This window comes from Solanum verrucosum, unplaced genomic scaffold (assembly GCF_900185275.1).
Source record: "Solanum verrucosum unplaced genomic scaffold, falcon-dt-bn FXZP01000079.1, whole genome shotgun sequence".
Taxonomy (NCBI): domain Eukaryota; kingdom Viridiplantae; phylum Streptophyta; class Magnoliopsida; order Solanales; family Solanaceae; genus Solanum; species Solanum verrucosum.
Genome location: NW_026020368.1, coordinates 4,833,080 through 4,849,642, shown reverse-complemented (window position 1 = coordinate 4,849,642; position 16,563 = coordinate 4,833,080). Strand labels below are relative to the sequence as shown.

General features: G+C 35.4%; 1 protein-coding gene and 1 non-coding gene across 2 annotated transcripts; both read left to right on the top strand.

Moving 5' to 3' along the window:
* Positions 1–13,055: 13,055 nt before the first annotated feature.
* Positions 13,056–14,507, top strand: LOC125838145 (protein CANDIDATE G-PROTEIN COUPLED RECEPTOR 7-like). The gene has a single exon (XM_049517201.1). It carries the CDS (start codon positions 13,086–13,088, stop codon positions 14,388–14,390), a length of 1,305 nt encoding a protein of 434 aa, XP_049373158.1. The 5' UTR covers positions 13,056–13,085; the 3' UTR covers positions 14,391–14,507.
* Positions 14,508–15,662: 1,155 nt separating this feature from the next.
* TRNAL-AAG (transfer RNA leucine (anticodon AAG)) lies at positions 15,663–15,743 on the top strand. The gene has a single exon. It is a non-coding gene; the product is annotated as a tRNA-Leu (tRNA).
* Positions 15,744–16,563: the final 820 nt, after the last annotated feature.

Here is a 16,563-nt window from a genome sequence, read left to right as displayed (position 1 = left end):
CATTTTTTTTTTTAGATTAAGAATATTCTTCAGGTAAAATCACTATCCATATTAACTTTTCACACACATATATACATTAGTGAAATTAACAGGAGCATAGGGCGCCATCAATCAAAAACATATGAGAAACACTTTCACAACTACATTGTAAACTCAGAGGATATAAAAAAAAAAGTTAAAGACGAGATGGTTACTGACCTTGTGTAGAGCAGCAAACAAGAGCTTCAACGTCAAGCGATTTCAACTTCAAACTTCTTCGAAACTCAAATTTCAACCCAAAGAAGAACAAAAATAGAGAGCAGAGATCACCTTAGAATCTGTTGCACTCTCTCTATTGCTGGGTGATTTTTGAACCTTTTCTGGATTGTTTTTTGGATATTCATGAATGAATTCCGAATTGGAAAACGCCTGCCTTTTATAGGCGATTTTGGGAGAGGATTCCACTCTCATACTCATAAGATTAAGGGTAAGACGAACCAAAAATCCGATGGTTCTTCGCATCCCCCACTTTTCAGGCGGAGCAATGATGATGGTCGAGACTTCTAGGCCTTCTTTGGGTCAATATAAATCGGAAAAGATGTAAAGTTGATAGAGAAGGGGGCTGTGATTGATGGACGACGTGGGGAGATATATTGATGACCACCGGAAATTGCCATTTTCCGGTGGTCTGTAGGCGGAAACGATGGCAGAGGAGAGAGATCGATGGGAGAGGAGAGGAAAAGAGTTTGATGGGAGAGGGGCCATTTTTTTTGGGAAGAGAAACGTATGGGGAAGGAGGAGGTTCTGGAAAAAGAAAAGTATGCGGATGATGGGTTGTACTATTTGGAAAAGATGAATTTTTGGGATTTAATTTGGGCCGTCCGATCAAATGATCGGACGGTTGGTAAAAATAAAGAGTTAAAAAATAAATAAATAATATATATATATATATATATATATATATATATATATATATATATATATATATATATATATATAATAGTAAAAGAATGAATTAATTAAGGCCATTAGATTAGATTGTAAGGCTGAGATCGAATCTAAAGAAGCACAATCCATGTGCTCGCCTACGTGTCATACATGGATTGGCCGGTTTAATAAGACTTGGATTGCCAAATTTGCTCAAATTGAATTCATTTAAATTATAACTACTTTCTTTATTAAATAGCCATAAGTGATAATTATTTTGCAAGATTAGCTTATTTGATAAAATTAGTCACTCTTAAAATTAAATTAATATAAATTAGTAAATCATCAATTAACTAAGTTTTCTAATTTTAATAAATGTACGAAAAATATTTATTGCGAAAAAGGAATTATATTTGAACCCCAAAAGATTCAATATTTTAAGGAGAATAACATTTATTTTTAAAAAATGAGAAAGTAAGTAGTAATATAATATATTTAATTTTTATAAGAAATAACATTTAAGAAATAAATTTATCAAGTCAAATAAATAAAATAAAAAAATTTGTATTCCTATAAAAAAAAATCATAACATATATATATCTTTTATTTATTATTATTATTGTTATTATTATTATTATTATTGTTATTATTATTATCATTATTATTATTATTATTGTTATTATTATTATTATTATTATTGTTATTATTATTATTATTATTATTATTATATGTGGAGAGCCAAAATTGGGTGTCAACAGTCATACTGATAAATACTACTTTAAGCATGAATAAAACAAGATTCAATAACTATATTAACATAGATACAACTCTTAGTAATCATCTTGCATCAATACACCCATCACAATTCATGAAATTGGGGTCATGGGGTAGTTCATGGGTTCATGGGGAATTTTACAATGAAAATCACCAGTAAACATCAAAGCATCCATAGTATAATGCAATTAACATAATAAAATCGTTTTTAGGAAGAACCCATGGTTGGAATGAAAACCCTAGTTTTTTAACAAGTTACCAATTTCAAAATCAAGAGTTGAAGGGCTTCATGGAGAAAACTGTTCCATGAATCAAAGTCCCCATACCTTGATCGATTTTTTCCCACGAAATTGGAGTGAAAATCTTGGACCTTGAACCCTAATCTTGAGCTACTTCTTTGTTCTTCAATGGAGTTTAGAGAGAATATGTTTGGGAGGGAAGTTGGTTGAGTTTGAGTTTGTGAGTTATGAGAATTAAAAGAATTGTTTAATACTTAAAAATACTTTAATATACTTAAAACAACTAATAATAACCGTCCCCCACCCTAACTTAACTAATTAGTAATTTACTAAACTACCCATACATAGGCCGACTTAAGACAGCCTTCCCGGTCCCCATCCACGAGTCCCCGACCACGGGGAGTGGTTTGAACCACCGACCGTACTGGTCACTCATGGTTTGGGTCTGAGGCTTGTCATCTTGGCCAGCCTCCATGCCTCATCTACGAGACCCAACCACTGGGCGTGAGTTGGTCCACTGATTGTATTGCACGCTCGTGGAATGGGACTGAGACTAGGACATTTTGGGGAACACTTGAGGGAGTTAAGTCTTGACTCACAACTCACATCTACAGGATGTGAGTCAGTCTACGCCTCGTGGTCCCTATTTCGTGGATGAAGCTATTTTGGACAGCTTTTTGGACCTTCCTTTGGGTCCTCCTCATGGACCCTTGGGAGGTCCTAGGGGGTCGTGCATTGACATTTAGGCACTAAAACCCTAGTACTAAGTTAGGAAAATTATTTTAGGACTTTAACCTTACGTTTTAACTTCATGAGGCTACTAGACTACACATTAGTCTCTAACTTAGGTCATTAGATTTCTGAGGTGTTACATTATCTCCCCCTTGGGAACATTCGTCCCCGAATGATGATCAAAATACCAAACTAAGTTAGAAACTCTAGACTAACAGCCCATCATGTATGAAACATCAAAATGTGCAAAACTCACAAATGCACTATTCAAAAGAAGGAAACTCCAACTCCATTTCACAACATGGCCAAAGCAAATATAAGAAAGTAGGAACTACATCTACTAACTCAATATGTATGCAACTCATCAATTCACATAAGCATGGGAGGAACTAACTTCGCCAACTCAAGTAAGCTCAACACAACAATATAGAGTGAACATGTCATATCATCAACAAATTATTAAGCATGTTCATTATTTCATCTCATGGAGTCAAAAATGCAATCATCACACAAAAATGCAAGTCAATATGAGGAAACATAAGCATCATGAAAACTCAATACACACTAAAACATGAATTCTCACAAGAACATGCACAATATAGGGAAATCATGAAAAATCATACAACACACATGACTCCCAAACACTAAACTTAAGAGGAACTAGTTACCTCATGCTTGAATAGAAGTAGAAGTAAAAAGATGAGGATAACGGGACTTCATATCGGCTTCAGCTTCGGCCTCTCATGTAGCACCCTCAACTAAGTGATTCCTCTATAGAACCTTAACGAAAGCTACTCCCTTATTTCTCAATTTTGTCGGTCCAATATCTCAATCGGGACCTCTTCATAAGAAAGGTTTTCATCAACTCCTAAACCCCCTAAATGAAGGATGAAAACCGGATCACCAATACACTTCTTGAGCATGGAAACATGAAACACTGGGTGAACCGAAGCCAACTCATTTGGCAAGTCCACCTCATAAGCAACTTTCCCAATACGCTTTAAGATTTGGTATGGGCCCACATACCGGGGACTAAGTTTCCCCTTCTTGTCAAACCTCATCACACCTTTCATAGGCGAGATTTTCAAGTAGACCCAATCACCAACCTCAAATTCAAGATCCTTTCTTCAATTGTCGGCATAGGAATTTTGCCGACTTTAAGCCGTCTTCAACCTTTCTCCAATGAGTCAAACTTTCTCAATGGCATCATAGACTAGTTCAGGACCAATTAGAGCAAACTCACCTACCTCAAATCACCCAACCGGATATCTACACTTTCTTCCATATAGTGCTTCAAACGGAGCCATGGCAATGCTAGAGTGGTAACTATTGTTGTAGGCAAATTCTATCACAAGAAGATGATCGTCCCAATTACCCTTGAAATCAATCGCACACACCCTCAATATGTCCTCTAAGGTTTGAATGGTGCGTTCGGCTTGGCCATCCGTTTGAGGGTGAAAGGTGGTACTAAGTTTAACATTGGTACCAAGTCCTTATTGAAACCTCTTCCAAAAATGTGAAGTAAATTGAGTATCTCTATCTGATATGATGGGCAAAGAAATCCCATGCAATTTCACTACCTCCTTGATGTGCAACTTAGCACAGTCTTCTGCCGAGAAAGTAGTTTTGACGGGAAAGAAATGGGTTGATTTCGTCATCTTATCAACAATGACCCAAATAGAACCGTGTTGCCTTCGAGTACGAGGCAACCCCATAACAAAATCCATATTCACCTCCTCTCACTTCCAAGTGGGAATATTTATAGTTTGGAGCAAACCTCTCGGTTTCATGTGCTCGGCCTTGACTTGTTAACAATTAGGGCATTTGGCCACAAAACCTGCTATATCCTTCTTCATACCATTCCACCAATAGATTTTTCGTAGGTCACGATACATCTTGGTGGCTCCCGGATGAATAGAATATCGCGAACCATGAGCCTCTTCTAATATTTTCTCCCTCAAACCGTCAACATCTGGAACACACAACCTACATTGGTACCTAAGCACCCCATCTCCCCATTTGGAGAAAACCTCAATGGACTTATTGAGAACTGACTCTTTCAATTCCATCAAAATAGGATCAAGATGTTGTTTAGACTTTACATCAACCACAAGGGAAGATTCAGAACTATGATGAACCATAACTCCACCCTTGGTGGAATCCACAAGTTGGACACCTAGATGGGTCAACCTATGCACATCACGAACCAATTCCTTCTTCTCATCTTCTACATGAGCCACACTACCCATGGACAATCTACTTAAGGCATCTGAAACCACATTGGCTTCGCCAGGGTGGTAAAGGACACTCATGTCATAATCCTTTAAAAGTTCTAACAATTTTCTTTGTCGGAGATTCAAATCTTTTTGGATAAACATATATTGAAGGCTCTTGTGGTCGGTAAACACATCTACATGCACCAATAGAGATAGTGTCTCCATATTTTCAAAGCAAACACCACCGCCGCTAATTCGAAATCATGAGTTGGATAATTCTTTTTATGTACCTTGAGTTGCCTTGAAGCATAGGCAATGACTTTACCCCGTTGTATGCGAACACATCCCAACCCACTCGAGAAGCATCACAATATACCACGAACCTATCGGTACCCTCCAGTAAGGTCAATACCGGAGCGGATGTAAGTCTATCTTTCAATTCTTGGAAGCTTTTCTCACAAGCCTCTGACCACACAAACTTTGCTTTCTTTTGAGTTAAGGCCATTAATGGAGAAATAATAGAGGAGAAACCCTCAACAAACCTCCTATAGTAACCGGCCAAACCCAAAAAGCTTCTAATATAGGTGGGAGCTAAAGATCTAGGCAAACTCTTGACCGCATCCGTCTTCTTAGGATCAACCTCTATACCCAAGCCCGACATAATATGACTAAGGAAAGCAACCGACCTTAGCCAAAACTCACACTTACTAAACTTAGCATATAATTGGTGGTCCTTAAGGACTTGCAATACTATCCTCAAATGTTTTATATGATCACCGTTCACTCCTTGAATAGATCAAAATATCGTCAATAAAGACAATCACAAACGAATCAAGATATTGCCTAAATATTCTATTCATTAGATCCATGAATGCCGTCGGGGTATTTGTTAGACCAAAAGACATGACTAGGAATTTATAGTGACTATATCTTGTTCGGAAGGCCGTCTTAGGAATGTTAACCTCTCTCACCCTAAGTTGGTGGTAGCCCGACTTTAAGTCAATCTTCGAAAAGTAACTCGCCCCTTGGAGTTGGTCAAACAAATCGTCAATTCTAGGGAGAGGGTACTTATTCTTTATAGTGACTTTGTTCATTTGGCGGTAGTCAATACACATCCTAAGGGATCCATCTTTTTTTTTCACAAATAATACCGGAGCATCCCATGGAGATATGTTTGGTTGGATGAAACCCTTGTCTAGCAAATCTTTGAGTTATGCCTTTAATTCTTTTAATTCGGCTAGAGCCATCCGGTAAGGGGGAATTGATATGGGTTGAGTATCTGGCAAAAGATCAATGTCGAAATCTATTTCCCGCTCGGGAGAAATTTCGGGCAAGTCATCGGGAAAGACTTCCAGAAATTCCCTTACTATAGGGACCGACTTTAAAGGAGGAGTCTCGGACTCGATGTCCTAAACTCTTACAATATGATAGATACAAACCTTAGAAATCATTTTACAAGCCTTTAGACATGAAATGAATTGACCTCTAGGGATTGAATATCCCCCTTTCCATTCCAAAATGGGCTCATTTGGAAATTGAAACTTTACTACCCGAGTTCGACAATCAATGGAAGCAAATCTACCAAAGTGACTTTGTGAGACAAAGAAATATGACAACTCCTATATACTCTTTTAGCTACAACCGAGTCACCAACCGGAGTAGACACGGAAAAAGGTTCTTTTAACTCATTGGGAGATACTTCAAATTGCATAGCCACAAAAGAAGTAACAAAAGATAAAGTGGCACCGGGGTCTAATAATGCATAAACATCAATTGAAAATACTTGCAACATACCGGTAACAACGTCCGGGGACCCCTTTTGATCACTTCGGGATTGAAGAGCATAGAAACGATTTTTCTTGGGAGCATCAGGATTTGAACCACTTGGAGGAGCTTGGTTACCCTTTTTCCCCTTGGCCACACGAGTTGGACGATCATTCAATTGATGTCCATTTTTGCCACATCCATAGCATACACCCATTCTGGCAAGACATTTCCCCTCATGTTTCTTACCACACTTGGCACATCTAGGTCTCTCCATGGAAGATCCACCCCTATTGCCTCATTGAGGCTTAGGGTTAGACACCATATCTTTGTTGGGTCTTGGAGCATCGGAGGAGCCTTGGTTGGAAAACCTCTTCTTGAACATTGGTCCACTTTGACCCTCAAACTTGCACTTAGAAGAATTACCATCATCGGACCTTGTCCTCTTTACCTCTCTATTCTTCTTCCTAAGCCTTGATTCCTCAAATTGTTAAGTATAAACCATTAGACGTGAAATGTCCATATTGTCATGAAACATAGCCGTACGACATTCTTCCTCAATTGACACACCCGTCACGAATCGGCTTATCTCATCTCTAGGATTAGACACCAAAGATGGGGAATATTTGGAAAACTTAGTGAATTTCAAGGAGTATTCTTGGACACTCATACCTTCTTGTCGAAGGTTGATAATAATACCTCCACATTTGCTTCCCTATTTTCCCGTGGAAAGAACCTATCAAGGAATACCTTCTTAGAAATACTACTTTAAGCATGAATAAAACAAGATTCAATACACCCATCACAATTCATGAAATTGGGGTCATGGGGTAGTTCATGGGTTCATGGGGAATTTTACAATAAAAATCACCATTAAACATCGAATCATCCATAATATAATGCAATTAACATAATAAAATCATTTTTAGGAAGAACCCATGGTTGGAATGAAAACCCTAGTTTTTTAACAAGTTACCAATTTCAAAATCAAGAGTTGAAGGGCTTCATGGAGAAAACTGTTCCATGAATCAAAGTCCTCATACCTTAATTGATGTTTTCCCACGAAATTGGAGTGAAAATCTTGGAGCTTGAACCCTAAACTTGAGTTTCTTCTTTTTCTTCAATGGAGTTTAGAGAGAGAATATTTTTGGGAGGGAAGTTGGTTGAGTTTGAGTTTGAGTTTGTGAGTTATGAGAGTTAAAAGACTTGTTTAATACTTAAAAATACTTTAATATACTTAAAACAACTAATAATAACCGTCCCCCCACCCTAACTTAACTAATTAGTAATTTACTAAACTACCCCCACATAGGCCGACTTAAGGCAACCTTCCCGAACCCCATCCACGAGTCCCCGACCACGGGGAGTGGTTTGAACCACCGACCGTACTGGTCACTCATGGTTTGGGTCTGAGGCTTGTCATCTTGGCCAGCCTCTGAGCCTCATCTACGAGACCCAACCACGAGGCGTGAGTTGGTCCACGGACCGTACTACACGCTCGTGGAATGGGACTGAGACTAGGACATTTTGGGGAAAACTTGAGGGAGTTAAGTCTTGACTCACGACTCACATCTACGGGGTGTGAGTCAGTCTATGCCTCGTGGTCCCTATTTCGTGGATTAAGTTGTTTTGGATAGCTTTTTTTTACCTTCATTTGGGTCCTCCTCATGGACCCTTGGGGGGTCCTAGGGGGTCGTGCCTTGAGGTTTAGGCACTAGAACCCTAGTACTAAGTTAGGGAAATTATTTTAGGACTTTAACCTTACATTTTAACTTCATGAGGCTACTAAACTACACATTAGGCTCTAGCTTAGGTCATTAGATTTCCGGGGTGTTACATTTATTATGATTATTGGAAAACAATTAGGTTAATATTTCTATTTAGCTATTTATGCTTTGACTTGAAATCAAACTTAATAATTATTAGAAAGATAATTTTATTTGTTTGTTTGATTAAGAAGTAGTAACATTAACATCATGTAATATTGTCTTGTCGATATTTATGATAATATTTTTGAATTATAATTTCATTTAAAAATTATAAAAAACATATATTTTTAAGAAAAGAGGGTTGGTCTGACAAAGCTTGTAGCCCACGTACTTGTGGGTTGGGCCAATCATTTTCTGGCTCACACAAAAAATGGGCTAGCCCGGCCTGGCCTGTCAAATTTCAAAGTAAAAATTAGGCAAATGACATAGTATAAGAAAGAAATTACTTCCTTTCCCTATTCTTTCATTAATTACCAAAAATCCCTTTTTTTAGTATTTTTCGGATACTTAATATAGCAGCGCGGATACTTTAATTAATAACGGGCGGATACTTAAATTATTAAGTTGTTAGCAGCACGGATACTTAATTAACGGGCGGATGCATAATATAGCAGCGCATATACTTTAATTAATAACGCGCGGATACTTAAACTAATAAAGTATCCGATTAAGTTGAATTGGGGGAAAATAAGGGATTTTTGTATTTTAGTAAAAGAGTAGGGAAATATTGAGAATAGGTAAAGAAGGGTTGTGTATTTAAGTAATTTTTCCAATTTCAAAGCTTGTATGGGTTAGCTCGGATGGGGTGGGTCAGCCCATATTGACAGCTCTACTTCTGGGTCATCCTCACCCTCTTAAGATTCCTCATTTTCAGCCCAACTCTGTAGCCCTCATGCACCTCTTAACCGCCTCATATAGTATTTATTTATATTATATATACAAATACTTTAAGAGTAGTATTTTTTATTTATATAGAGAACACAAAAAAATAAGTAAATTAAAAAATCCACATATGTTTCTAAAAAATATTTTCCTGCACAGGAACACCTCCATAGTTTAGGGTTTTAAAATGGTCACTAGCCACCTCTCTAGAGTATGCAACAAGCCTCTCTGACTTAGTTATGTAATTATGTTTGACTCGATACAATTTTAAAAATAATTTAAAAATTATCATGAGGTTTCTATAATTATAATAATAATGATGTATTATTATCAAATAATTAAAAAGTTGTTCTTGTAAGAAGAAATAATAATAAAAAGTATCACATAAGATTTTAACCAAGTAGGGAGAGGAAAGGGTAGTAAGTATACGGAGATTATAAGTGAACAACAGCTAGTGCTAGATTAGGATAATGTTTACCCGTAAAATGGTACAGTTAAAATTTAAGAGAAATTATGGAATAAGGTCAATATATTTATAGAAAATAGCTATAATTTTAAAAAATTACAAAAAAATATTATGTTGTTTTTATAGCAAATTTTCTCCCTTGCCCCTCTCTCTTCGGCTATTAATAAGAAATCTATTCAAATGTATTATGTAGGATTATATTCAATCAAATAAGGTGAGATTTATATTTTATATCAATTGTGTTCGAAAAATCATATTTGTTTTTGTATTCATACGAATACAATATGCGTTCGTCTTCTCTGTTTAGGGGTGACAGAATAGGTAATTTATAGGGAAAATTGTACAGAATAGCAAACATTTATCATATTAAATGTTATAGCTACTGTTTAGGAAATTCTAATTCGCTACTACAGTTTCGCCCAATCTTGTTATTCGCCTGATTTGTATAAATCAAGAATTTGTATAATTCGGTTCCTGATTTGTATAAATCCATAATTTTGTATATGCTTACCCTAACTATTTGTATACGATTTATGAAAAATTCATACTAAACTACCTTGTTTGTATATTGGTAAGCGAAATATACAAATAGAGTTCTAAAAAATTTCTAAATGTATAAATACAGAATTCATATATACGTATAACCCTATTTGTATAGTCGCAAGCTATATATACAAACCGCAACCTCCATAGCAAACGGAATTAGAGCTATGGAGCGCAATTATCGAAACTATAACTATAGAGCCTTATTATGTGTATTATGTTTGTTATTTCTAAAATGTTCTCTAATTTATATGGGTATCCACTCATATTTACCCATTTTAAATGGGTTGAGTACCCAACTCATTTAAAATGGATAAAAATGACTAATACTCCTATTATTCATTTAAAAGTGGGTAGTTAAATGGATAAAAAATGTTCATTCATAAAAGAAAGAAAAGTGGTAGGGGGTTGATAGGGGATGGGCTGGTAAGAAAAACTTTTTAAAAGAATTAATTTTTTTAAAAAAAAAAAAAGGGGGATGGGGGAGGTCTAGTAAAGGTGGGGGCTGGTAGGGGGTGGGGTGATAAAAAAACTTTAATTTTTTTTTATTATTAAAAAACAAACTAACATTTTTTTTACATTTTTTTGGGAGAGGGGGCTGATAGGAGGTGTGGGATGATAAAAAAAAACTTTAAAAAGGTTTGTTTTTAAAGCTTTTAACAAGACCCCTACTATAATATGAGTACCCATATTATTCATTGGGTAACTCGTTTTTAACCATTTAAAATATGAGTTGAGTCGAGTACTTTGTCCATTTTTGTTTAACTCGATTTCGATCGACTCATATTCGACACGACTCACTTGTTTGTCACTCTTAATTGTATCCAATATAAGAGAGGATGAATACAGTTGTATTCGTTGTATTTCAAATACAATTGATACAAAATACAAAACAATTATGCATTAAATGAAAAATGAGCCCCACCTGAATTTTATCATTTTACTTGCAATTGTGGCGTTCATGTATATATATAATTTATTTCGTTCGTTTTTATGTCTCTTAAATTATGATTAATATGAGTATTCTACAACAATAATCATATGAATTGATATATAATGATATACCTTGAAAATGATTTGAAATAAGTAATTAATGTTGAGGATAAAATATAAAAAATAAAAAATAAAAAATTCTTCATGATATGCTAGTGAAAAGTAAAAGTAAAAATATATTTTAAATATAGTGGACAATAGATGTAAACAGAGGGATTCTACTATACGTCAATGGTAAGATTCACCCAAACATTGAAAGAACGAAGAAAATTTTGTTTAGCAACTCCGTATTCTTTTTGTTGACATAAAAAAAATTAAAGAAAATGTTTGTGCGGTCAGTCATTTCATTTAGCTTTGAAGTTATTTGTTTGACTATAAAAATTCCTATTCATATTTTCTTCAAAATAAATTTTAATCCGAAGTTAAGTGTGTTTGGATGAGAGTAGTACTAGGATGGGTGACCCCTTGGGAAGTCCTCATGTTGCCTCCCTCTTTTTTGTCAAAATTCGATTGTGAAAATTTAAAATTTAATTTGAAGTTATGTTGCAAATTTAGAAAACAACTTATAGTTTATTTTCTAACTCACTTTTAAAATAGCAGTACATTCAACTACAAAAATTATTTCAAAACTGTAAAAAAAAATACATAATCAATTACCATAAAAAAATATTGAGGAATCTTCGCTTATAGTCACTCAAAAATAACTTAATTATGCTTCATTGCTATAGTTTGCTAATTACAATTCGTAGTTATACATTAGAGGGAGGAAAGAGACGAGTGAGATTGGGAGAGGAAGAAGAGAGGCGAATTGTATATGTATATATGTCGAATTGTATATGTATATCTGCCAAATAATTGTATATATGTAACTGGTATGCATATGTATTTGCATATTTGGCGAGTGAGATTGGGAGAGGGAGGAGAGGCGAGCGAGAGAGGACATACAGTGGAGAGGAGTGAACTGTATTTGTATATCCATTAGATAATTGTATATATGTAACTGGTATACATATGTATTTGTATATCTGGTGAGCGAGATTGGGAGAGGGAGGAGAGAGGTGAACTGAATTTGTATATCTATCAGATAATTGTAAATATGTAACTTGTATACATATCTATTTGTATATCTAGTGAGCGAGATTGGGAGAGGAATGAAAGAGGTGAGCTAGAGAGGGTAGAGAGTGGATAGAGACTAATTGTATTTGTATATTTGTCATATTATTATATATGTACATGTATAATTTGTATTTGATAAATTTGTAAATGTATAAAAGAGGAGAGAGGCGAGAGAGAGGAAGAGAGGAAAGAAGCAACATAATTTTAACTAAAATTAAGTTGTGAGCCGTAATTAATTCAAAGTATAATTATGTTAGTTAATTTAATTAACTAGAATATGTTTGTTATTCGCGTAATTTCCCCTAAAAGATTAATGTTATTGAGCCGGTGCGCAGCACGGGCTACCGTAACTACTATATATATATATATATGAAGAACTAAATCCCTCCATTTTGAGAACCATTTTGATCATACCCTCCTTTATTCAAATTTAACCCAGCTGACATGCTCTGTTTTCCCTCAAAACTCAACCAAACTCAACCGACAATCTTGATTTTCGCCAGCTCGTTGCAACAAATGGCAGCAGTTGAACATTCAATATCGTACAAATCAGGATAACAGACATGGTCCATTGTCAAGAGAAGAATCTAAACTAAGTTGAAAAGTCCATGTCAACCATCTTTGACGAAAAACCTTGATAAAACTTCCCCTTCAATTTCAGTTCACCTCACTTTCTCATCAAACAATGGCGGCCCATTTTGCCCTCTTCACTATTTCCATTACTCTGTTAATCGTCGTTGCCGTTGCTGAAATCCGATCAACCCAGATCAGATCCGATTCACGCTCTACAATCCCATTTGATGAATTTGGTTACACCCATATCGGCCGTTTAAACCTCACCGTCACCGACATCTCTTTCTCCGCCCAGAAAACCCCTTTGTCCCAATTAGGGTTCTTCCTCTGCACCCTAGACGCGTGGGTACACGTGCTTGAACAACTCCAAGAAGGCGAAATTCATTGTCCCCTTGAATCCAATCTCATCAAAAAGGTCTTCACTTTCGACCAATTGCAACCATCCTCCCGTGAGTTCTCCACCTCCTTCATCGTCTCTGATGCCAATCAATTCACTCTTGCGTTCGCCAATTGTATGCCCAATTTGGAAGTTACCATGAATGTCCACTCTGTTATGTACAATTTCAACCCTAAAACTGGGGAGCTTGATTTTCTATCAACAGGCAAAACTGCACTCCCCGTGATATATTTATTGCTTTTTATAGTCTATGTGTTGTTAGGGGGTGTTTGGATTTACACACTTTACAGGAAAAGGTTAACTGTTTATAAAGTTCATTTCTTTATGCTTGCGGTTTTGATATTAAAGGCATTGGATTTGTTATGTGAAGATGAAGATAAATCGTATATTAAGAGAACAGGAACAGCTCATGGATGGGATGTTTTGTTCTATATATTTAGTTTCTTGAAGGGGATTACTTTATTTACCTTGATAATTTTGATTGGAACTGGTTGGTCATTTGTGAAACCGTATTTGCAAGATAAAGAAAAAAAGGTTTTGATGATTGTTATTCCATTGCAAGTTGTGGCCAATGTTGCACAAGTTATGATTGATGAAACTGGTCCGTTCGGTGAGAGTTCGTATACATGGAAGCAGGTTTTCCTTCTTGTAGATATTGTGTGTTGTTGTGCTGTGTTATTTCCTATTATGTGGTCGATTAAGAACTTGCGCGAGGTAGCCAAGACTGATGGGAAAGCTGCTGTGAATTTGATGAAGCTGACATTGTTCAGGCAGTATTACATTATTGTGGTATGTTACATATACTTCACGAGGGTTGTTGTTTATGGTTTGGAGACCATTACCTCCTATCGGTACCAGTGGACCAGCGTGGTGGCTGCTGAATTGGCTACACTTGCCTTCTATGTCTTTACTGGGTATAACTTTAGGCCTAAAGTGCATAACCCTTATTTTGCAATTGATGATGAAGAGGAAGAAGCTGCTTCAGAGGCACTCAAGCTTGAAGACGAATTTGAATTGTGATCACCATTGTAAGAAGGTAATTTTATACAGTCAAAGGAGAAAACTACACTATTCGGATATGCCTTTTTACATTTTAGAAACGATTTCTAGATTGTTGCAAGTTCTTCTGTATAGTACAGTTATAAGGTCCACCATATCTTACTTCATACAACAGGGAAAACTGCTTTGCATAGCTTCATTGCAAGTACCTTCCTTAGTGCTTTGAAGAATTTTGTTTTACATTTGGGAGTATCAAGTGTTACTTGTTGATTGTCAAATTCAAAAAGTTGGTGCCAAAATATCTGTTAAGTTTGCCATAAGCTTCTTGTGGTAAAAAAATATGAGATACTGTTTTTCTACTGCTCCAGTAGCATTATGATACCATGAATGTGAAGTAAAGGTTGGAGGGTTGTTCAGTAGTAACACAGTGTAGTCTTCAGAGTAAGCCATAGTCTTGACACGACATATTTAAGATCATATGATTAAAAAATATTTTGGTACATTCTACGTACTCCAGCTTATGCTACTATCCAAAGCCAATGTCTCTTTCCCTTTTTGAAACTTTTTATTTTCAATTTTCCACACAACATATTTAAGATCACCTGATTAATGAATGTTTTGGTACATTCTACGTACTCCAGCTTATGCTACTATCCAAAGCCAATGTCTCTTTCCCTTTTTGAAACTTTTTAATTTCAATTTTCCACATGACATTTTTAATATCTCATGATTAAAGACTATTTTGGTACATTCTACGTATCTTTATTTTGAGACCACAAAATTCAAGTCTTCTTTATATTTTTAAACTTTGTGTTATGTCAAAACTAGACAAACAAATTGAAACGTAGGAAGTATAATAATTGTTACTGATTATGTAAAAGGATAAATCGTCAAGGTTATAAAACTATAAATCTTAAATTAGTTGAAGTGTATCCAAGTGTTCGAACACATGATTTATAAAAGAAAATTTGGGAAATGTTAGAGCTATTTCTTCAATCTTGAGAAGTAGCCTCCCTCACTATATAGTTACTCTATCCATGTTTTTTAACAATCTCAAACTTATGATTCTCGATATCGGTTCATTATTAATGCTTTCTACTCTTTGTTTATCTATTGTTGTTAATTATATACTTAAACATCATCAATACACATATTTGGCAAGTAAAATGTGTACTATTTGTTAAGGTCATGCCTATATTTTGTAATGAGATATTTCACTTCTTAAATTAAAAATGTACCACCTACAAGCTGAAAGAATGATATAATATATGTTTCTACATATAACCATTAACTGTTGAGATGGCCGAGTTGGTCTAAGGCGCCAGATTAAGGTTCTGGTCCGAAAGGGCGTGGGTTCAAATCCCACTCTCAACATTTGCAGGCTTTTTTTTTTTCCTTTCGTAGAATATTTAGTAAACTTTTATTTTTTGTTTTTTTGTTCTTTCGTAGAATATTTAGGTTCATATCACATTTTGAAAAAAGAAAATGGCAAACAAGTTAAGTCACCCAAACTAGAGGTCATAATTTAAAATTGTTCAACTTACATTAATTTTTGCATACATAAGAACAAATATATTGGCAAATATACTTGTTTGATCATCATCCGTAAAACAAAAGGGTTGTGGTGCTCTCTATTTAATAATAATATCCTGATCGGCATTCATTTTGATTTCAGCCTTTATTTTCTTCCTTTGAAACGATTGACCTGACCGGCTTGAAACTTGATTTGATTATCTAAGGAATTAAAAACTTGATTTTTTCATTCCCCTCCCTCAAAACGAAAAACTCACAAACACTATTGGAACGGCACAATAGCAATACTATAACAGATATACTTACCGACAAGAGAGAACCTCACTATACGTGAAAAAATAAGCATTCTCGCCAGGAAAGTTATTTTCCTCATTTTTAAGAAACGTATTTTCCTTTAGAAAAAATGTTTTCCAAAAAGTTCAACTAAATCACTAATCCTAGGATAAATTTATACCTCAAACTTGGGTGTTATTTTATCCCATATGAGGAGATGAGATAAATTGATCCGTGAATTATAATCCCGAGATAACTTTGTCCGCAAACCAAACGACCCCTTTATTTGTCAACTTTCCTCAAGTATAGACATATTAGAAGTTGTGAAGTACATCTAAGTCTTTGTAGTGAAAATCAAAACAAGAAGAGATGAATTGAACCAAATTCC